Here is a 23,617-nt window from a genome sequence, read left to right on the forward strand (position 1 = left end):
AAAGCTGTGTTTTATTGTCTAACTCAGTAAATTGTGGGTAATAATCTGTAGTTTGGTGTAGAATGTTTTTCGGATGTGCTGATAGTTTGTGCAGCAGATCAGGAAGTGTTCCTCCATCTCCACCTCACACACACAGTGTGGACAGATGCGTCTCTCTCGAGGTTGCCAGTTCTGTCTGTATCGACCCGTTTCTACAGTCATATTGTGAGCACTCAGCCTGTATTTGGTCATTGTTGTTCTTAGTTTACTGTCCTTTACTGCACTCAGATATGTTGCTGTGGTATAATCTCTTAGGTCTAAATAACATTAAAGTTTACTTTGTTTTCGGGGTGCTTCATTCCAGTAAATCAGATACTCTTCTTTTCGTGCATTCATTATTTGATTGGGCTAAATTTTGTGGATGAGCATGTCCGTGTCCTGATGCTGCCTGCTGTTAGTCATATTCATTGTGTTGGTTTGTGTTTGCAGCTTCAGGACCATCTGAATCAGGGGGCTTTTTTCAATGTCAATTTCTTGGGTTTTGAGGGCTTTAAAATGATAAGAGTTGGGGTCACTCATTTTAATGTGTTTCCAAAATTTAACGGATTGTTTCTTAATGTGCATAAGTCGAGGATACTGGCCTAATTCTGCCCTGCATGGTGTGTTCCTCTGTACCCTGAGGATGCTCCTACGGAACTCTGCATGTAGGCTTTCAACTGGATTTTTGTCCCACTTATCAAACTCATGACTGAAAAGAGGACCCCACACTTCACTCCCATATAGAACTATAGGTTCAATCACCGACTGAAAATTTTGAGCCAGATTCGGATTGGAATTTCATTTTATTTGTGTTGATTTTTTAATGGCGTAAAAGGCCCTTCTTGCTTTCTCTTTTAGTACATTCACAGCCACATTTAGTTTTCCATTAGCACTTATTTTCAACCCAAGGTATGTGTAGCTTATAGCAGGTTTAATTTTTGTCATACACAGGGTGAAGCTGTGTTTCTTTCTCTCTCTCTCTCTCTCTAAGCTATATAACACACACACACACACACACACACACACACATACACACACACATAAATATATATATATATATATATATATATATATATATATATATATATATATATATATATATATATATATATATATATATATATATATATATATATATAAAGAGAGAAAGAGAGAGAGAGAGAGAGAGACAGAGAGGCAAATACTATAGAATAAAGGGACTTTGATATGTTTTGTTAAATAGGTGTAGTTTTAATGACATCACGATAATTCGTGGAAATAATCAAGAAAGCCTATTATTATAAAGCCAGGCCTAGCTTGGAAACAATGATGCAAATGAGGTGCTGCTCAAAAATGGCTATATTTTGCTCAGCATCAGGAGCATAGCAAGGAGTTTGGCAGTGATGTTAATTTAATGACAAATAATTATACTGCTAATTAATGTTTTTATATAATTTATGCACACACAATGAATGTATCAGGCATAGGCCTATGTTTTAGTATGTGGTTCAAATGATAGAATAAGTAAATAGTTTATTATGTATATTAAACAGTTATTTTTAAACAAAAAAAAAACAAAGATCATCTTTCTCTTTGGCTGTTGGATCCGACACTTGCATCATTCTCGGCACTCCTGCAGCTGCTGCTTGGAAGAGAAGTGCGGCGCCTGCACCTCCCTCTGTAGTAAATTTAAAACTTAATGTAAATGTCCAACTGAACTAAATTTATTTTATTTATACAAAAGGCCATGTAACACCGACTATAGGGCCAAGCCTGAGTATTGTACACTTATAACTTCCTGGCAAGGCTACACTGTAAAAATATCTGTTCACAGTTTCCGTATTTTATGTTTGCTATTTATTTGTGGTTGTGGATTGCATTATGGGACCCCCCGGACCCATCTCCTACATGTGTATAATGAATTTTAAAGTTGTTTATCCGTTTTCCTACCCTAAATAAAAAAAAAAACGAAAATTGAGCCAAATTTTTTTCTTGAGCAAAAGAAAAATGAAAAAACGTCAGTTTTCTCCATTTCCTTTATTCCGTTTAAACTCGGAAAATAAATTAACAAAATGTATACGGACCCTTAATAATGTTATAAAGGTATTTTCTTGTGATAATGGGATTTTGTGAAGACATATTTTCATCATTAAGATGACATATTTCTCATATTAGGGCCAGTTATAGGCTATATCTTTATTTTTTGTTAGCATGTTTTAAATGAACATTAAAAAAGGTTAATCTTTATTTTGATGTTACATGAAAACATTACGTTGCTTTACTGAACACTTTTCTGAAAAGAAAGTTTTAATTTTAACTGTAACACTTCCACTCCTCGAAGTTTTACCACAAATCTTTCCAAGTAAGGGAGGCATTAAAACAATTATAGAATTTAAAAATAATAATAATTATTTTATCTGAAAGGAAGCATGCTGCACAAACACCCTGATGATCATCCCATGTCTTTTACAATCGGACTATCTATGTGTGTTTGTGTGTGTGTGTGATTATAAGTTATAATATGCAATAGAATAGGCTGTATTTGGATTTAACAAAGACACAATCATATGTTTTTTTCCTGCTATGTATGTCAATGGCTAATAGTTACCACCCACTCACTCACTCACTTTCCTTTGGCTTAGTCTGTTAAACGCATTGTAAGAAAGCACAGCTTTGGATGTAAAATATTGATAAATGTTGGATTAATACCGTAAAAACTGGTATAATACTGAAAAAACTGAGAAATATAGTACCTTATTGTAAAGTGTGACCATGACCAATAGGGATATATAATATTGGCTAGCTGTTGTTTAGATGCAGTCAGTTAGGCTAAATGTGTGATTTTCAGGTGTGTCTGGTTGTCTAGAAACAGGAGAGGTTAAACTCTATTAGTGGGGGGGTTTAGTTTGAGTTGCAGAGAGACAGTGTTTTGTTTATATGTAAACTCAGACTAAAGTACATCAGACACTATAACGCTTATTCATATCAGAGCGAGATGAACCCTTACCCAGCACATTTACAGGTAAACATAAAATTGCTCTTATGCAAATATGAGATCTTTTTCATGTACTCATTCGGTAGATCTAGTTTGGTTGTGTTGATGTTTTATTTCAGTACTAATGTTCAGTTTATTTATCTACTGCAGAAAACATAGGTTTGGTGTTTTTTTCACACACATTTCATTGTTTACAATTTGCTAAACTTTGTCTGAAAGTAAACTCATAAAAAAGTAGTGCATTCTGTTGCCTGACAATGGCTTTAGCAGCTGTTGTCATAGAAATCATGGAGTCTTTGACTTTCATAGTACATGTGTGTTGTTGTCTGCAACTAATGTACTAACTAACCAACTGTTTAACTAACTAACTTCACTGATTAACTAACTGTTTTCGTCTATAAAAAAAACAAGAATCATCTTAAAGGCATTGTTAATTTGTGCTCAAAGGTTTTAGGGGTTCTCCTGCAAAGTTTTGCATCCTATTACAAACAGCAGGTGTTGAGGATGGCATATAAAATACTAGGACACAGCACACACCCTTTAAACATATTTTAAGTAGATGGGCGACGTCTAAGGACAATAAGATGTTCCACAAATTGTTATAAATTCACTTTTGTACCTGAAGCAACTCGGTTACGTAATAAATGTAGTTAATCGATGGATTTTTATTTGTTATTATTAGTTATTATTATGTATTATTGTTATTGTTTTTTTGGGGGGGATTTTTGTTTGTGTACTTGATGTTAAGTGTTGGTGTTTACCAACCATGTCAGAATGAATTGCCCCAAAGGGGATTAATAAAGTTTTAAACTAAACTAACTGACAAAATAAATAAATAAATTAGCATGAGTAAAAAGTTTATATATATATATATATATATATATATATATATATATATATATATATATATATATATATATATATATATATATTTTTTTTTTTTTTTTTTTTTTTTAATGTTATCAAATTAAACTTTATCTTAAACTGTGAATAACAAAATATTACTGAATATGTCTCAAATAAATATGAACCAAAATAAATATTCTGTTTTACAGAAACAGTACAAAAATTATGTGTGTTGAACAGCCTAAAATGTAAGTAGTTTCTAACTGAAAATCCCATTCTCTAAACCAGCGGTGCGCAAACTCGGTTCTGGAGTGCCGGTGTCCAACAGATTTTTGCTCCAACATGCCTCAATACATAGATGTTTATTGACCTTATTCTAAAATGTGGAAGTGCGCCTGTTTTCGCGATTGTCATAGAACTCCCGTTTCAGTCGCCTATGGGAGAAATGACTAGGAATAATAAACGGCAAAAAACTGTCAAACTACTTGCTCTACAAACAAATGTTTGCATGACTATACAGACCAAGTAGAATAATATAACAAGGAAATATCAGTTTGCAACATCAAACAGCGAAACGAGCAGTTTTTAATGTCTAAAAATTAATGGAAGTGAATGAGACCGGAAGTCTCGTGGCAAAAAGATTCAAATGGCTGCGCCCGCTCGTCCGCGGAGAATAAGGTGAATAGAAAGCCTACTAAGAGCTTGATTAACTAGCACAGGTGTGTCTGATTGGGGTTTGAACTAAACTTTGCAGGACACTAGCTCTCCAGGACCGAGTTTGGGCACCCCTGCTCTGAACTGTTCCAATGTTTGGGCCTTGCATTTATTTTAATTATTTAGAAAGAAGTCTTATAATCTCCCTAAGAGGACATTTTAGTTTTTAGAAAAACCACAAAATAGTAACAATACTTACTTAGTAAAAATAGCTCTAGTACAGTTAAAAATCAAATATATATTCAAAAGTATATTCCAGCGGTGTCATATCATACAGTAATTCTTTGAGAAATAAGCATAGTCTTATTTGTTAAACCAGAAACACTCTTTGTTTACTCTCTAACTTCTTTTCCTCATCCAGCCTCTGTTCAGGAATCACCATCTCTGTTCATCTCTCTGTCACAAACCATTGGTCATGTTGGGCCAGTTTTCACCCGGAGAGCCCTACACCACATCTCTGTCAAGCACGCAGCCCTGGAGCCCAGCAAACCAGTTACAGCTCTTCCGCTTCCGCTCACGCACCGAGCCTATAGACTGGAGGCGTCTCTCCACCCTTGATGTGGACCGTGTTGCTCGAGACATGGACGTCAGCGTGCTTCAGGACTTCATTATGACCGTAACATTCTGTGCATTGGAGGGTGAGCGGTGTCCAAACTGCCGTGGGCCTGTTGACCCTTCTTTGGTCAAACTGCTCCGTATGTCACAGTTGAGCACAGAGTACCTGCTGCAATGCCAGGATTTCCTGAGCACTCAGCTGGCAGAACTAGAGGAGCGTCTGCAGGCTGCAACTTCTCTGGTCCAGCAAGGAGAAGGACAAAGGGCTGAACTTGAAAAAAGTCTGCAAGAAACCAAGCAGGAGAATCGACGGAGAAAGCAACTGATTGCCACACAACAGCTTCTCCTACAGGCTAGTGCTAATAATTATCACAAGGTCAGCTTCCTCCTTTTTAAAGATCATTCAGTTATACACTAATTTGGGATGTTTTATACCAATAAGCATTTTAAAATCTTATCATTTTAACGTACTATATTTTTATAAACAATGTTAAAAAGGGACGGGGCGGTAGTGCAGCAAAAAGGTCGCTGGTTCGAGCCTCGGTTGGGTCAGTTGACATTTCTATGTGGAGTTTGCATGTTCTCCCTGTTTTTGCATGGGTTTTCTCCGGGTGCTCTAGTTTCCCCCACAGTCCAAAGACATGCACTACAGGTGAATTGAATAAGCTAAATTGGCTATAGTGTATGTGTGTAAATGCAAGAGTGTATGGATGATTCCCAGTACTGGGTTGCAGCTGGAACGGCATCCACTGTGTAAAACGTATGCTGGATAAGTTGGTGGGTCATTCCGCTGTGGTGACCCCTGATTAATAAAGGGACTAAGCTGAAAAGAAATTGGATGAATGAATGAATGTTCACAAAAACAGTTTATTTTAAATAGATTTGTTTTAAAATGTTATACTGTCATTAATTTAATATACAAATAAAATAAATAAATAAATAAATATTGTATTGTTATTATGAATAATATATAAAAATTGAATTTTAATTTGATTATAGCTTCTTTTTGTATCCAGTCTTTGGTATAAAATTAGTCTAATATGATGATTTAATGAATAAAACATAAAATAAAAAAAATAATAATAACAGACTATTTAAATAGGAATAATTGTAAAACTAATAATACATAAATAAATAAATACAATCAAATAAATAAAAAGTAAGGAATGAATACAAATCTTATCAGTGTTGAAAAAGTATTTCTTTATTTAAATGCTTGTTTTTATTGTTTAATGAGACATGAAGGTATTTGCATAGCAATTACAACCGTATAATGCAATAATATGATATAATGTTGATTTAGAGCAGCATTATGTATAGAGTAGTTGTTTTTATTGGATCTTACTTTATAAATGTAGTCTCTAATCAGAGTTTTAATGTTCTAATTTTTAGGTAGTTCACTGACCACCAAGTTTATTAATCTTTTGTATTTTTTAATAATTTTTTATTTCAAAAAAATTTTTTTTTTAATTTTCTGTACAATCTACTGAATTTTCTTATTTTCCGTAAAAAAAATTGTATTTAGTTTTACTTAGTTTCATTAATGTTTTTGTTAGTTTTAGTTTAGTTTTTAATTTCTGAACATTTTTTGTTTAGTTTTAAAAGGGTGGTCCACAGTGTATTTTTAAGGCTTGGTTTTGTTTATAAAATGCAAAGCAATGTGTGCTCATGCTTCATTTGTAGAGAATCACGTTATTTTATCATACATCTTACTTTGATCATATACAGCAAACATTAAAACAACTGTTATATTTCCTAATTCCTCTGAAAGGCGCGCTGTCAAGAGGCTCTGAATGGTCAGCTTACTTAATATGCTGTGATTCGCAGATTGGCTCTACGTTACCACGTCACGCCCCTACAAGCACGAGCCTTTGCGCTGTTTAAACAAAGAAGCTGTTGGCATCGTTAGCCGCCTGAATCAGACAGAAAAATTAAAAGCACACCAGGCACACCACCTGCTCTCTAAAATAAAATCTGACAAGTGTCTTTCACATATATTCGGAATAAGCTTGTGTAAGTTATATAAAAGATTCTCATATCTTTTTGTGAGTTTGTTATTTGAAATGTAGAATGCTTGGAAAGCAGCCACATAGAGAGACAGTGTGTAGCATGACTGCCTCACAGCAGAAGGTCACTGGTTCAAGCCATGGCTGGGTCGGTTGGCATTTCTGTGTGGAGTTTGCATGTTCTCCCCATGTTCGAGTGGGTTGCCTCTGGACAGTCCAAAGACATGCAGTACAGGTGAACTGAATAAGCTCAATTGGCCGTAGTGTATGCTTGAATGAGTGTGTATGGGTGTTTTCCAGTTTTCAGTTGCAGCTGGAAGAGCATCCGCTGTGGAAAAAAAAGAAAAAAAATTATATGCTGCACAAGTTGCAGGTTCATACTGCTGTGACCTCGCATTGACCCCTGATTAATAAAGGGTCAAGCTAAAAAAGAAAATGAATGAATGAATGAATAAATAAATGAATGAATTAATGAATATTTGGTTTACGTTTTAGTGTTTCTAGTTTATCAGAGTTAATAGACTATACACCGATTAAAAAACGATTAAAAAACGGCTACTATAATAAAGCAAATCTTTTCTAAATGTAGAACTAAATACATTGATTTGCATTGAAATACTTAATGAATTCTCTTGTCTTGACAAATGAAAGTGTAAAGCCTGCAGCTCACAACAAATGTGGAAAGTTCTTGAGTGTCATATTTAACAAACCATTTACTGCTAATTTGATGTAATTTTGCTCACATGGATAATTGAATATTAATCAGATGATGTCATTACGCTGCTATGCAGTCAGCCAATCGTTGCATTGCTGATCATGATTTCGAGGATCGATAGATCTGTCCTTCATAACACACGCAGCGATCTCAGATCAGTTCATCCAGACATTCTAATCTGATTCGCGAACTTGTTTGAAGAACCAAATTAGGGAGAGATCAGTTATCAAGATTAAAAGATCCAGGATCTGCCAAATAATCTTAGATCATTTAAGCGTGGTACGAAGAACGGACCCCTGATATTAAAGACAATGTAAACAATCAAACATGCCTAGTTTATTTTTTGTCAACTGAAGAAATTAGAGCACATGTTTTATGTTTAGAAAGAAAATATGTTTTTCGTGATTAATTATGCACTTGACTGTTGTTTGACTGTAAAAGTGCATCAAAAGGTGTTTACCTAGAGAAAAAATTCTGAAAACAAATATTATTTTTACTAATTGTTATTTTATTTCAGTTAGTTTTGTTTTGTTTCAGTTCTTCATTTATTTAGAATTCATTCATTTTATTTCAGTTAATACGAAAATATTTGTTGACCAAGAGCTTTAGCTTTCGTTTACTAAAATAGCCTTACTGACCTTTTACAACCAGTTCTAAAGTTACGTTTACTTGTTCTTGTACATACTTTATTTAAGTTAACAAACACATTTTTGACCACTAGTTTTAGTCTTAGTTTTCGTTTACTAAAATAGTCTTGCTGGCCACAACCATTTCTAAAGTTTGTTTTCCTTGTTCCCGTGACAGTGCCAGTTCTGTGAAAAGTCATTTGTCAATTACTCATACTTACAAGCACATGTTCAGCGCCGGCATCCTGAGGTCACAGATGCAGGTTGGTTTTCAAATTAAAGTGGTAGAATTGGACTTTATTTCACCTAATAAAATTGTTTACATGACATCAATGTTACTGTTTTTGCATGTTTATACTGGACGTCTCAGAGAAACAGAAGAAGAGGAAGGTGGAAGAGATGGAGGATGGGATAGAAGAGCTGAAGGAGAAACTGAGGCTGACACAGATGCAGCTACAGGAAGAGCAACACGCAGACAATTTAAGGCGACAGCAGGTGAGTTTGTTTTTGAAACTAAATTTAAAATCCAATATATAGATCTTTCAACCTTATAAAGAATTTTTTTCCTTCTACAGTACCGTGAACAGTTCATGATTTTTTTTTTTATTATAGCTTAATAATATAGTATATTTCAGTCTTTAGTTTATATACCTGTAGGTCTGGCTGCAGGAGACTTTAGTTTGAAATAATTAATTCCTTTCCATGACATATTGACATTACAGTACAGTATAAAATACTGCCAGGAGAAGACGTAACATATTGTTCATTTCCCTGGCAATTCCCAAAGTCCTTACATTAATCTAAAATTCAGAATGACAAAAAAAAAAAAAAACATTATTCAGAAAGGAAAAAGGAATAGCATTTTTTTAAAATAAATAATACAAATTACAGGGTTTTACGAAATACAGGGTTTTCACGAATGATGGGTTTTCTGTAATATCATGGAATTTAAAAAATCCATTCCATGTATTAAAACTCAGGAAATTTTGATATTTTTTGTCGTGTCCAAGTCATGGAATTTTAGTTTGTTGCTTAAAATTTTAAAATTGTTATTTTCTATACAGTATTTTTTTTTTAGCTCAGTTTTATTTCTTCCACCCTCGTCACTTATATTAAATGCAGTCATCAGGCTATTAACTAAGGCTAACATTTAATGATAACATACATTTTAAAAGCTTTCGCTTCAAAATAACCCTTCAATACATTGGTGTTAAAAAGTTTATCACTTTAAAGCTATATATAAAGTAAAACTACTATTGAGCTGTCAAATATATGAGAGGCAGCATGCAAACGGTAAGTACATTGTTGTTGTTGTTGTAAATTACACATTGTTTGTTTTCATAGTGGCTATTAAAGCATCCAAAATTATATTCAAGCTAAAACAATTTAATAATGTTATTAATTTAACTAATTGTTTTTATGTTATAATATTAACATATAAGCACAACTGTCGTGAAAAGTCATGAAATTTGATATTTGGCTTCAAGTAGGAACCCTATAAATATTTTTTATACAAAAGCATTCATTTATAAAGACATGAGCAATTTCATGCAATTGTAAACCTTACTATGAAAAAAAAATATATATTTTTTTCCCCAGAATAATGAAACCCTTTGTAAGTTGTGTGTATGCTTGTCTTTTACAGTACATTTGATTTACCAAAGTCACATAAGTGTTAATTTGACATCTGTTACATCCATAATAAAGCTTTTTCTTCAGAAATACTAAAATGCACAATTTAATTAAATAAGTATATATTTAAAAAGATTTATTTATATATTTTATATTTAATAATATAATTAAAAAGTAAAGCTTTTATTCTAATATTATCAGACATACTGTGAAAATGTCCTTGCTCTGTTCAACATCATTTGGGAAATATTTAAAAAGAAAATTCAAAGGGAGGGCTAAGCTAATAATTCTGACTTTAACTGTGTATATATATATATACATATTACACATTATAAAAAATATATATATAATAAAAAAAAAAAAAAAAAGATATATACATATATATATATTTTTTTTATTTTTTTTCCCCAGATATATATATATATATATATATATATATATATATATTGTTTTAAAACAACTTGTCGGCTAAGTCCCTTCATTAATCCGGGGCCGCCACAGCGGAATGCACCAGCAACTTATCCAGCACATTTTTACGCAGCGGATGCCCTTCCAGCCACAACCCATCTCTGGGAAAAAAAAAAAATAAAAAAAAAAAAAAATATATATATATATATATATATATATATATATTTTATATATATATATATATATATATATATATATATATATATATATATATATATATATATATATATATATATATATAGTTTTAAAACAACTCCTATCCTCTTTGTTAATATCATTTCTTTTCTTGCAGTTTAATTGACATAATTTTTACAAAATAATGCATATAACATATACTTGCAAACTTTTTTGATTATCTCCCCCAAATAAAATGTACGTTTTTCTTAAACAAACACGTTTACGAATTTACATTTTTCAGATCCCTTAACTCTGATTAGTTATTTTGAAAGATATAATCAGATGTTTTAAAATACTGTTAACATATGTATTCGCTGTGAGTTCATCACGTTTTTATTGCAAATGTCACATAACACTAGAATTACTACATTTAAGGGATAGAATACATTCAAAAATCACATTTGCCATTTAATAACCAAAATTTTCAAGCTGCTCTTTTATGTACAGTGAAAGTGGAAAATATTGCACTTCAATGATTTTGTGTTCTCCCGTAAACTTAGCATTTAACCCAACTTGCAAAAATCATCAAAACAATTCAGGAACAAGAGCAGCAGCGAAGGAGAGAACAGTCAGAGAAGGAAGCACTGGAAAGATGGAAAGAAGATGAGAGAAGGAAGTTTAATCAGGAAATTGCTGATCTGAGACAACTGTTTCTCCAGGAGTCTAAAGAAATGGCAAGCAAGAGCTCATCTATTGAGGCTGTGAGTCCACATTGGTTTAAAATGAACATGTTTAAAGTGTGACCAGCAGATGGAGACAGATCATGCGTTTTGTATTTTGCCAGATATTCAATTGAGGAGCTACTGGATGAATATAATAGTGTTTCATATGGGATGGAAAGGTAGTTTGATGTTATTGTAACAATATTCTATGTGACTTTGTCCTTATTCTCTCTATAGAAACTGCTGGTGTTACAGAACAAAGAAATGGCTGGATTCAACAATGCAAGTTTACAACAAGACAGTGACCCTGAGAAAGAAATGAGAGAAAACAGAGAGAGAGAGTTGAGAGAGAGAATAGCCAGAAAGGTGAGTTTTTTTATTTTATTTGTTCAGCCAGGTGTGAATGATTAACACAGTGCACTTATAAAATGATTGATTCGTATTGTGATCTTTAATGGTTAAATTATTTTACAATGTCCTCTGTTTGCAATAAAGATTTTTTTTAATCTACAAAAATGAATAAATAAATAAAGTAAAATAGAGTTTCTGTAAAGGCTCGATAAATGATTCCATGCAGGTATAAAGTCCAAATAAATACTTTTAGAGGGTGTACTGAGTAATTCATAGACTAATTAAGGTTTGAAAAAGACCATAATATTTAACTAAGCTACAAAATAGATGATCAAAATCAGATCAAAAAGTTCATTCCGCTGTGGCGACCCCGGATTAATAAAGGGACTAAGATGACAAGAAAATGAATGAATGAATGAACAAATAAATTTATAGATTTATCAAGTAACACACTGATTAAAATAATTGTCCACAATAATATATTTTTGTTGTATCTACAATAGTTTTAGTGACTGTCATAAAAAAAATAGTTTAAATGGTGGTAAATCAACAAATTAAAAGGAAACCTGAAGAAAGAAAACTATTATTTTTAAAAAGTCAACATGAAGGTAGTTCTTTTGCTTCGCATCAAGCTGCTAATAATCCTGGGCTTTATTCTGTGCCTGTATGTACTTTATCCTGCTTTTTTAATGTAAAAATTAAACAAAACACTGTTCTAAGCTTTAATAGTTCATTAAATTGTTTTATTAAACACCAAGCTGACAGAAAAAATAGCTGAATGGAGAATACAATTACTTTTTAGTATTTTTTTAGTCAAAAGATGAATGAATAATCAGTCAAAAACAATCAAAAACAGTACTGCTACAGACAAGCGTATAAATTTGATGTGAACATATTGCCTTGTTGATTGAAAATACTTGGGTGAACTTGTGCTATTAGTTTTTGTGGTTGTAACGGGAATAATATAGCTTGGAATGTTGTGAGTGATCAATTAGAATCAAGTTTTAATAGAGCACAGAATCTAGTTTTTTCAGTTTTTATAAAGCAATGAAATGAAGTTTCAGTAAATGTGTAAAATGTGAAATACAGGCTTTCCACGGGGCATTAAAAAGCAATAAAAGTCATTAAATACATTTTAGCAAAATAAAGACCTTTTATTTTTATAAACTATTTTCATTTTATATACTATTAATTTTGGTTAATTATTTAGTTAATTAAAAAGTATTGCTTTTTAAAGAAAAGCAGTTTTACCAAAGTATTTTGAATATAGCTTCAGTAATAACTTACTTTAAATTACTATTGCAAATTGTGATTAAAAACACAGAACCAGTTTGGTCATTTGGTCCAACCAGTGCAAAACTGGTGTGACACAGGATATTTAGATAAGCCATCATGAAACAGACAAGCATTCATTGTACTTGGTTCATTTAGAGATGTGATTGAACCACATGATAAAAGATTTCTGGTGACTGTGGAGATCATTTAAGTACAGTGAACTCATTGTCATGTTCAAGAATCCAGTCTTAAATAATTCACGATTTATGACATGATGCATTATCCTGCTGGAAGTAGCCATCAGAAGATATGTACACTGTGGTCATAAAGGGATAGACATGGTCAACAAAAATACTCAGGTAGTCTGTGGCGTTGACATGATGCTCAATTGATACTAATGGGCCCAAAGTGTGCCAAGAAAATACAAGACCACATTACACCACCACCAGCCTGAATTGTTGATACAAGGCAGAAGATGGATCCATGTTTTCATGTTGTTGACGCCAAATTCTGAAATCGAGACTCATCAGACCAGGCAACATTTTTTCAATCTTCTATTGTCCAATTTGGTGAGGCTGTGCAAATTGTTACTTCAGTTTCCTGACAGGAGTGGGTCACAGTCTGCTGCTGTAGCCCATCTGCCTCAAGGTTGGACGTGTTCTGCATTCAAAGATGCTCTTCTGCATACTTTGGTTGTAGAGAGTGGTTATTTGAGTTACTGTTGCCTTTCCATTAGCTGGAACCAGTCTGGCCATCTCACGTGATATTTTCTCTTTTTCTGACTATTCTCTGTAAACCCTAGAAATGGTTGTGCTTGGAAATCCCAGTAGATCAGCAGATTCTGAAATACGCAGACCAGCCCATCTGGCACCAACAAACATGCCATGTTCAAAGTCACTTAAATCATCTTTCCTCCCCATTCTGATGCTTGGTTTAAACTGCAGCAGATCGTCTTGACCATGTTTACATGACTAAATGCAATGAGTTGCTGCCATGTGATTGGCTGATTAGAAATTTGCGTTAACGAGCAGTTGGACAGATGTACCTAATAAAGTGGCTAGTGATTGTAGATATCTTCAATTAAATGTTGACTGTTTAAGCTGTCCCCTAGGCCATTTCTAATTCTAAATTCTGTTCAGAGTAATATTTCTTTTGTTGTGTTATCGTGAAACCACGATTTAATAGAATCAAAATATTTACTTATAAGTAAAAAAACATGCACATATACTGTACATGTGTATATGGAGTCCATGGTTTGTTGTGGGTTGTGTATGACATTACAATTTAAAATAAGGCATAAACAAGCATTAAATGAGATTTTAAGATACCTGCAGAAACCCTGAAATATATGTTTTATTGATTTAGAAAAGTGAATGGAGAAGAAAATTTCAGGAAGCACAGAAAAGACATCAGCAGGAAAACAAAGAGGCAAGTCTTTCTGGTAATGCAATCAAATGCATCATGTTAAACTCATCTCATAACATCTATAATTTCTATGTGTGTCACAGCTAAAAAGTGAAAACTCCAGGCTTCTAAAGGCCTTGTCTGTAGAAAAAAACTCCACTTCCAGTGTGCAGAAGCTTCAGCAGCAGGTCGTCTCTCTGTCCTCTCAGCTGAGTCAGAAGGACAGACTCATCAAATCCCAGGAGGAGAAGGTTGGTTATTTACTCCACAATCAGAAACAGAGGATGAAAGTCAGCTGTAATGCCATGCTCTTTTCAGGAAATGTTGCCTTAATAGCAAAGTGCCACTAGAGACACCAAACAGAATTACAAAAATAATGTTTTTAGATTCCAGTGCTTATCTTCAAAAGTCTTTTGTTAGTCTTTATAAGTAACATCTTATTGGCTTTGTGCACAGAAGTCAGTTAACAGGTTGTTGCAGGCTGTCATTAAAAAAGATAAAATAAAATAATAATATTGTATACCAGTGTTATTTTCATAAATGTAAACTGAAAGTTAGACTTAATCTGTTGGTCAAATTATTATTATTATTATTAATAATAATAATAACAATACTACTACTAATAATAATAATAGTAACTAAATAAATAAAGCTAACAACAGTTATGGAAAAACGAACTAAAATAAAATAATAATTAGCAAAAATAAATTATTATTTTCAGAGTTAATAAGCACTCATCCTGTGGCTGAAAATATCACCTGCGGCTGTTTAGAAGAATACCTGAAGAGCTTTTTAAACACTGAGTGTGTTTAGAGCTAGGGTTAACCTAACTCTAACTCTATAACCAAACACATGAGTCAAACACATTTATATAGAAAAACAAGGCTGTAGATGATTTGATCTGTTTTTTCATGTGCCAAACAATGTTCACTGGGCATGTTTAATGTTATATTATATTTAATTTGAATAAGTTTGTCTGCATTTTTCAGGATTTTATTATTGTACTTTAGTTATAGGAAAATGCAAAAATTATTTGTATCTAAATATTAACCTCTTCAGGCCCGAATTATGGTCCAAGTTTCTAAAAATGTAAAAGTATGTTTTCACGGTTCCAGAGGCTCCTTTAAATGAGACCAAATTACAAAATTGCAAATTCTACAACCTTTAAGTATATATATATATATATATATATATATATATATATATATATATATATATATATATATATATATATATATATATATGACGACGCGGTGGTTCGAACCTCGACTGGGTCAGCTGGCATTTCTGTGTGGAGTTCTCCCCGCATCCGCATGGGTTTCCTGTGGGTGCTCCAGTTTCCGCCACAGTCCAAAGACATGTGGTTCAGGTGAATTAGGTAGGCTAAATTGTCCGTAGTGTATGTGTGTGAATGAATGTGAATGGATGTTTCCCAGTGATGGGTTGCAGCTGGAAGGGAATCCGCTGCGTAAAAATGTGCTGGATAAGTTGGCGATTTATTCCACTGTGGCGACCCGGATCAATAAAGGGACTAAGCCAAAAAGAATATGAATGAATGAAAGTATACACTTTTTTGTCTATTTCAATGGACATCAGGTCAGAACAGTTCAGAACATTATACCAACATAAAATACGAAAAAAAAAAAAAAAAAAAAAGATTGTTGGTATAATCTTGAAATTTATTTTCAAAATCACTAAGCTTAAGACTGTACCATTTTAATTTTTAGATTTTTTTTGTACACTACTTGACAAAAGTCTTTTCGTCAATCTCAGTTGTAAGAGCAACAATTTCATGGAGCCAAGATTCTCACAAAAATCAGGCAAGATTGGTGAAGGAAAAAAACATGGTTTGGGGTTACATTTAGAATAGGGGCATGTGAGCGATCTGCAGAATGGATGGCAACATCAACAGCCATAACATTGAGTTATCAAGACATTTGTGCTGCCCATTACATTACAAACCACAGAAGAGGGCAAATTCTTCAGCAGGATAGCGCTCCCTCTCATATTTCTGCCTCCACATCAAAGTTCCTCTAAGCAAAGAAGGTCAAGGTGCTCCAGGATTGGCCAGCCCAGTCATTAGGCATGAACATTATAGACCAATTACCATGTTTATAAACATTCAGGATGCACGTGCACGGAGGTGGCAGAAAAAAAACAGGAGCGCTAGCATTTATAGCGAGGAAATGACATCCGAAGCGGTACAAAGTTTGTTGTTGTCTTAATAATAAGATATATTGATTACATATTAGATTTAATATTAACATAATGCTTTCAGCGTATTATAACAACTCATCACCCAGTGATAAGCACAGTGATTCTGCAAAATTAACGTCAAAGTGAGTGACGTTCTTCTGACAGGTCCATCTGCAATAGCACCCTCCCAATGGATATTGGATAAGACGAAATGGCCAAGCATCCAGCCCCAAATATACTATCTCAATGAAGCTCCAAAGCTGCATCCGAAACCGCATACTTCCATACTATATAGTACGCTAAAATCAGTATGTGAGCCGAGTAGTATGTCCGAATTCATAGAATTCAAAAATCAGTTTCCGAGAACTACCTGGATAACTTAATACTTCCGGCGAGATTCTAGAGTGCGCATCCCATGCATGCTGCGCTATCCCATGATGTCCCGCAAGCGAATTCATGAATGGGAGTAAAGCAACGCAATTGACGCAGGTAGGTCACATGACCATGACAAAATGGCGGATGTAGTATGTCCGAATTCCATTCATACTTTTCACATTTATACTGTATAGAACGTACCTTTCTAACGGCCGAGTAGTACGTTTAAATTCAAATGCAGTACCTACCAAGTAGTAGGCGGTTTTGGACGCAGCCCAAGTGTTTTAACAAGAAAGAAGTTAAAGGCCTACAAATCTTTGGATGCCAACAATTTTGTTCTGTGTGGTCATGTGCAAGAAATAATGTTCCATGATTACCAGATTCACCACTTTGTAGTGCTAAAAACGAGGTTCTGCCTAGCCAAAGACAAGGAAAGAAGACGAAGCTATACAAGGCCTGGGCAGTCATCAACAAGCAGAACAAATGCATTTTGACAGCGAACTGCACCTGTACGGCAGGCTATGTGAACGTACAAATAAAGGTAAAGTGGGCTTTATATTCGCACTTTCAGACTTTCTCCTTAATAGGATAATTTCATAAAAGTAATATTTGCAAACTATAAATAGTGAATTCCTATTAGCAGCTAATGACTATCAAAGTACAACATTGTTCACATTTAAATAAACAATGTTAATGTTGTTTTCAAGTCACACTTGCAGGTTATTTCAGACCGAGCATTCAAAGTGCTGTGGTAAACAATATAGGGAGTGTGTCACAAGTTGTCTCTGAATGAATTTGTAAATATAAAACCAACTTAATAGCCTAATAACTTACACTTTCACGTTTCATACTTAGCATTCAGTGTCTGCAGTTTAATTAACCATGTTAATAAATGTTTTTGCTGAAATTATTGCTGCAGTCAAAAACCAGTACAATGTGTATAATTTAGCATAGTGTGAACTTACCTGATATAACATGAAAGTCCAGCATTTCTAATTAGGTTGTCACTTCATTCAGCTCCCTATTAGCCAAAGACGTCTGCAGTTGGCAGAAAAAGCAGTGTGGTGTACGGTAAAAGTTAAGTTTTCAAATTTTCGAATTTGGCGTCCTTCCGCACAACACAACATGTTTGCTATTGCAGTCAGCCTTTTTATGCAACTGAGGACCCGTGTGATGTAGGTTGTTAATTTGTCTATTGAGCATGTCTGGAGTAAGATGAAGAAGGAGGCTTTGAAGATGAATCCAAAGAATCTTGATAAACTTTGGGAGTCCAGCAAGAACGCTTTCTTTGCCATTCCAGATGACTTTATTAATAAGTTATTTGAGTCATTGAAGAGGTGTTTGGTTGCAGTCCTCCAAGCTCTTGGGAATAAATAATTAAATATTAAAGGCATGATCATATTTTATTTTGGTAAAATAAGCATAATCTAGAGGCCTTTGGCTTTCAAATAAGCCACTTCTGATGCCAAACGATCTACATCAACTAGAAGTCAAGGTATTATTTGCCGTTCCTAAAACTTGGATAGGGGACAAGACTTTTGTCAGGTAGTGTATAGTTTGCATTTTGTTTATAAAAAATGTATCATCACTGGACATAATGCCCACATCTAAGATATTTCCATCTGCTATATGCTCAAGAACTTCAAGATCTGTATATTATGCTTTTGAAATTGTTTTAGCAATTAATTGGTACATTATATAGTTTTATATATATATATATATATATATATATATATATATATATATATATATATATATATATATATATATATATATAAATATATATATATATATATATATATATATATAAATATATATATATATATATATATATATATATATATATATATATATATATATATATATATATATATATATATAAATTCAATCAGCATTACTGGAGATTTAAATTCCTTAACAGATTTTGAACTCATTGTATATCCTAATGGACAGACATATTCCTTATCTAAAGCTTAAAATGTTACAAAAGAGTGTAGTAACACTTTTTTTACATTAAATCTATGAAAAATTGGCAAATATATCAATAAATCTGAATAAAAACATTGTAAATGTGGCTTATGTCTGTGTCTGGAGTGAAGCGATGCCGTGCTGCTTTTCAGTGTTGTGGATTTTTTTCAAGTTACAATATGCCGAACCTTACAGCCATTTGATTGGATTAGATCATAAAAAGCTCAGGAAGCACAAAAAAAAAACCAAATAAATAAAAAATGTTATGTCCTTTATAATGGACAGTATTTAAGCAATGACCCCATTTAATTAGTATGGTTTTGTGTTCATGCTTGTCTAAATATGCATTTTATTGACCTTATTCTAAAATGCGGAAGTGTGCCTGTTTTCGCGATTGTCTTAGAACTTCCGATTCAGTCGCCTATAGGAGAAATGACTGGGAAAATTAAACGCCAGAAAACGATCAAACTACTTGCTCTACAAACAGATGTTTGCCTGGCTAAGCAGACCAAGTAAAATAATAAAATAAGTAAATATCAAATTTCAACATCAAGCGGCGTAATGAGCAGTTTTTAACGTCAAAAAATGAATGGAAGTGAATGAGACCGGAAGTCTCAAGCCAAAAAGATTCAAATGGCAGCACCCGCTCGTCGGCGGAGAATAAGGTGAATATATGTATTACTAAGTGAATTAATATATCAAAATGTGCAAAAACCAAACTTTGTTTTTGTCTGTTAACTCTGCTAAACTATAATTACTAAAACTAAAAGTGAAACTAATATATGAAAACTAAATATAATTTTGTTGACAAAATATAAACCTACATAAATAAATAAATATAGATTGTAACTACAATTAAACAACAATATATAGCACATTAAAAATAGTATTGAAATAATGTCTAGTTTAAAACTGCAAAACCATATTAAACCTGCTACAAACGTATAGCTTTTATATAGCTGTAGCTTTACTGAGGTAATTTCATACTGAAAATTGGCACTCTTCACCTTTACCTTCTTAAAGTAATAATTTAAAACTAGATTAATAAACTGAATTTAGTTATTGTAAAATGATATGCAAATGTCATGATTCTTAAACGCCAATTATCCTTCTAATTTATGCTTTATCACACAGATTAAAAAACTATCAGCCACCCCAGTCCCAGGTAATGAATTATATCTGCCATATGTGAACTTTGCTATTGCAAATTAAATAAAAATGACATGAATTGAATGAGGTTTTGTTCATTTTTTTTATTATATTTGGTAGTTTCAGTTGTTTCACTGAATGACCAGGATTCTTCAGAGGAGCCAGTGGAACAAGACAGAGATAGTAAGTGCTATTGTTGTTTTAAACTACTGCAGAGTGGATACTTTGATTATGCCATGGTGTGCTTAAAACAAAATGTGTGTGTACAGGTCAGGAAGATTCAGATGAACCCCAGTGGAAGGCTCCAAAGATACGTAAAGGAAAGCCTGCGCTGATGAGAGAATCTAAACCCATTCTAGAAGAATCACTGGAGCAAAAACTGGAGAATATGGGACTGCGAAAGGTAGAACACACTGACAAAACCAGAAATATAGATTTTAAAATTACTTTTTTATGAAAATTCACCATTTTTTCTAGAAAAGGAATGAATGAATGAAGTAAATAAACAGAATAATATATATATATATATATATATATATATATATATATATATATATATATATATATATATATATATATATATATATATATATATTGGGGTTGGGCATCTAAGCTATAATGCCGATCCGATACGCATCTCGATACAAAGAATACGATCCGATATATTAGCGATACATTTGTGACATATTGCGATGCAACACGATACGATTTACACCCATATCATGATACAATGCGATAATTCAGCACTAACTTATTAGATCAAGTTTATGAGATTATGTGAAAGAGGATGCTGTGCCATTGAATGAGTTTGATTGATTATTTATTAACTTAAATTTATTTAATTATTTAATTATTAAAATTTATTAAATTTATTTAATTATACTTAAATTTTAATTATTAAATTTATTGACTTTTTTTTTTTTACAAACTGGCTTTTCTCTCAGAGCCAGAGTGTCAGTTTACAGTAGAGGGCCATTTTAGAACATATAGCACATATTATTTAAGTATTTTCAAGATAAACAGAATGTATAAGTGCAATATATATTAAAATATATATATTTGCACTCTTTCAACATAAAGGTTTAGCATTGCACAACAAGAATTGTGATTTAACTTTTCAACTATGAAAACAAGTTTTACAAAGATATATTTTGCCACTGAATATTCAAAACTTAAGGTCGTGAACTAGCAGTGTTATGCTGCTTTGAAACATCACTGTCACTGTAAACAACAGGCTAATAAAAATATAACAAACCAGCAATCTTCTTGCTGTGAGGTGGTCAAACTACCCACTGTGCCACCGTGACACCCATTATTTTTATCATTATTATTATTAATATTATTACTATTATTATAATTAAATAAAAATTAACAGAAGGAGGTGTTCAAAACCTTCGTTCTCCGTGACACTAGGCTGAATATCTTTGCAGATGAACAGGGCCGGCACGTCCATAGAGGCGACCTAGGCGGCCGCCTAGGGCGGCAGTATAGAGAGGGCGGCGTCCGCAACACCCGCATCCTCAGTTATGTCCGCGACACCTCCATCAGCGCCCGCTTGTCCTCAGTTATATCCGCGCATAGGGTGGCAGAATAGAGGTCCGCGACACCCGCGTCCTCAGTTATATCCGCGCATAGGGTGGAAGAATAGAGGTCCGCTACACCCGCGCGTCCTCAATTATATCCGCGCATAGGGCAGCAGAATAGAGGTCCGCGACACCGGCGCGTCCTCAGTTATATCCGCGCATAGGGCGGCAGAATAGAGGTCCACTGGAAGATGGAGCTTTCACAACAACACCGTGGCGCCGCTTCAAGTGAGATTTCAGATTAGTCGTACTGCCCGCGTATTTTACAGATGCGCGGCACACTTTTGCAAATTGCATCTGTCCTGTCATGTCGTCCATCCTTAAATCCATAATGTTGCCATACTTTAGATTTAAAACTCAGTGGGGAAAAAAATGTTTGTTTTGCTTCTCGCGCTTTCTGAGGGCGCACCACTAGCTTCATCCGCACACCTGATACACTGAGTTGTAGTGTAAGTGTACACATCCGCAAATCCGTTAGGCTTACTTTATGTAGGTCAATTAAATTATGCACCAAAAACAGGTTGACAACACTTGTTAATAAATAAAAAATACATTCTATATTAAAAATATAAGCTGTATCTTGGAAAAACCGATGCATCTCGCAAAAACTAATGCATCTCGATTTGCTTCCAAAATTTCATTCATCCTCTGCTGCTCAACCGATGCACTCGCATCATGCACGCGCATGACCGCGTATCGATACATATCGAATAATCTTCCCATCCCTAATATATATATATATATATATATATATATATATATATATATATATATATATATATATATATATATATATATATATATATATATATACAGTTAAATATGACTGTAAAAGTTATACTGTAACATTTTTTCATATTAAAGCCTTATTCCAAAATTGACTTTTTCTGTAACCATCCCCAGCCTTGTGCCTCAAGACAACCCTTTCTTGAAAGTCTACAGACAATTCCTTTGTTATCCCTGGGACCATATATTGTCACAGAGACAAACTCTGTGATTCCCTCCTCTGACCAGCAGTCATCGTTTCCTCTTCACTACATTTCCCATCTTCCCCGTACCGGGAATAATTACAGGTCCAGCTGAAATCACTTCACCATCTATTTAAGCAGACTGGTTTGTCTCACTCTTTGCAAAGTCTTGTTTGCATCTTGTTGACATTTCTGAGCATTTATATTCTGTCTTCATTTTTCTGTTGTGACCCTGCCTTCCTACCGTTTATGATTGTTTGCTGCCTGCCCTGACCATTTGCCTGTTGATGACCACAATTCTGTTTACTTTGCCATTTCTGACTATGATTATAATAAAGCTAGCACAATGGATCCCAATCCTTGTGACGAATCATTACAGAAGACTTCGCCATGCTACGATCCAGCAGCTATCACTCACTTATCCTCAGCAGTATCTACACAGGCAAGTCAACTCGCCGCACATCATCATCAGCTGAAACTGAAATCAAAACATAATTCCGCTTCTGTCGGGTCCCTGCTTTCAGCAACTGTTGCCTTGCAAAACTATGAGGAGTTTCTAAAAAGGCCTGGAGCCTACTTGCATATATAGGGCCCGGAGGCACAGCAGGTGCATCCGAAGGCCTTCCATAAGCCATTTCCCCAGGCATTCCGATTTCTCTGCCCAACATTAAAAGGGTGGGTGTGCATAAGTTGAGTCTTGCACAGCCGATCGGCATGCCATTAAAATAAATGGCAGGTGCTTGTCCCAATCTCGCTGATTAGTTTCAGTCACAATGGCTAGTTGTTCTGCCAGTGTTCTATTAAATCTTTCGACAAGACCGTCACTTTGTGGGTGAAAAGGGGTAGTCCTGGTCTTGTGGATCCCCAGTTTTACACACATAGCTGCAAATACCAGTGACTCAAAGTTTCGGCCTTGGTCACTGTGGATGGACTCAGGGACCCCAGAACGGCAAAA

At 33.9% G+C, this 23,617-nt stretch overlaps 1 protein-coding gene across 4 annotated transcripts in view; it reads left to right on the forward strand.

Moving 5' to 3' along the window:
* The window catches only part of dzip1l (DAZ interacting zinc finger protein 1-like), a 43,568-nt gene that overhangs the window by 1,718 nt on the left and 18,233 nt on the right, over positions 1-23,617 (forward strand). The window contains exons 1-11 of one of the 4 annotated variants that reach the window (XM_073952989.1): positions 2,840-3,019; positions 4,914-5,459; positions 8,633-8,717; positions 8,825-8,949; positions 11,271-11,432; positions 11,631-11,759; positions 14,385-14,447; positions 14,528-14,674; positions 20,097-20,127; positions 20,232-20,294; positions 20,381-20,514. In XM_073952989.1, coding sequence (XP_073809090.1) covers positions 2,993-3,019; positions 4,914-5,459; positions 8,633-8,717; positions 8,825-8,949; positions 11,271-11,432; positions 11,631-11,759; positions 14,385-14,447; positions 14,528-14,674; positions 20,097-20,127; positions 20,232-20,294; positions 20,381-20,514 — 1,512 coding nt within the window. In that variant the 5' untranslated portion in view covers positions 2,840-2,992. Of the gene's footprint in view, positions 1-2,839; positions 3,020-4,913; positions 5,484-8,632; positions 8,718-8,824; positions 8,950-11,270; positions 11,433-11,630; positions 11,760-14,384; positions 14,448-14,527; positions 14,675-20,096; positions 20,128-20,231; positions 20,295-20,380; positions 20,515-23,617 lie in introns of those variants that run through there. The other 3 variants (NM_001037227.2, XM_068221721.2, XM_073952990.1) reach the window with 3 other exon arrangements.

Source organism: Danio rerio, chromosome 6, assembly GCF_049306965.1.
Source record: "Danio rerio strain Tuebingen ecotype United States chromosome 6, GRCz12tu, whole genome shotgun sequence".
Classification (NCBI taxonomy): Eukaryota; Metazoa; Chordata; class Actinopteri; order Cypriniformes; family Danionidae; genus Danio; species Danio rerio.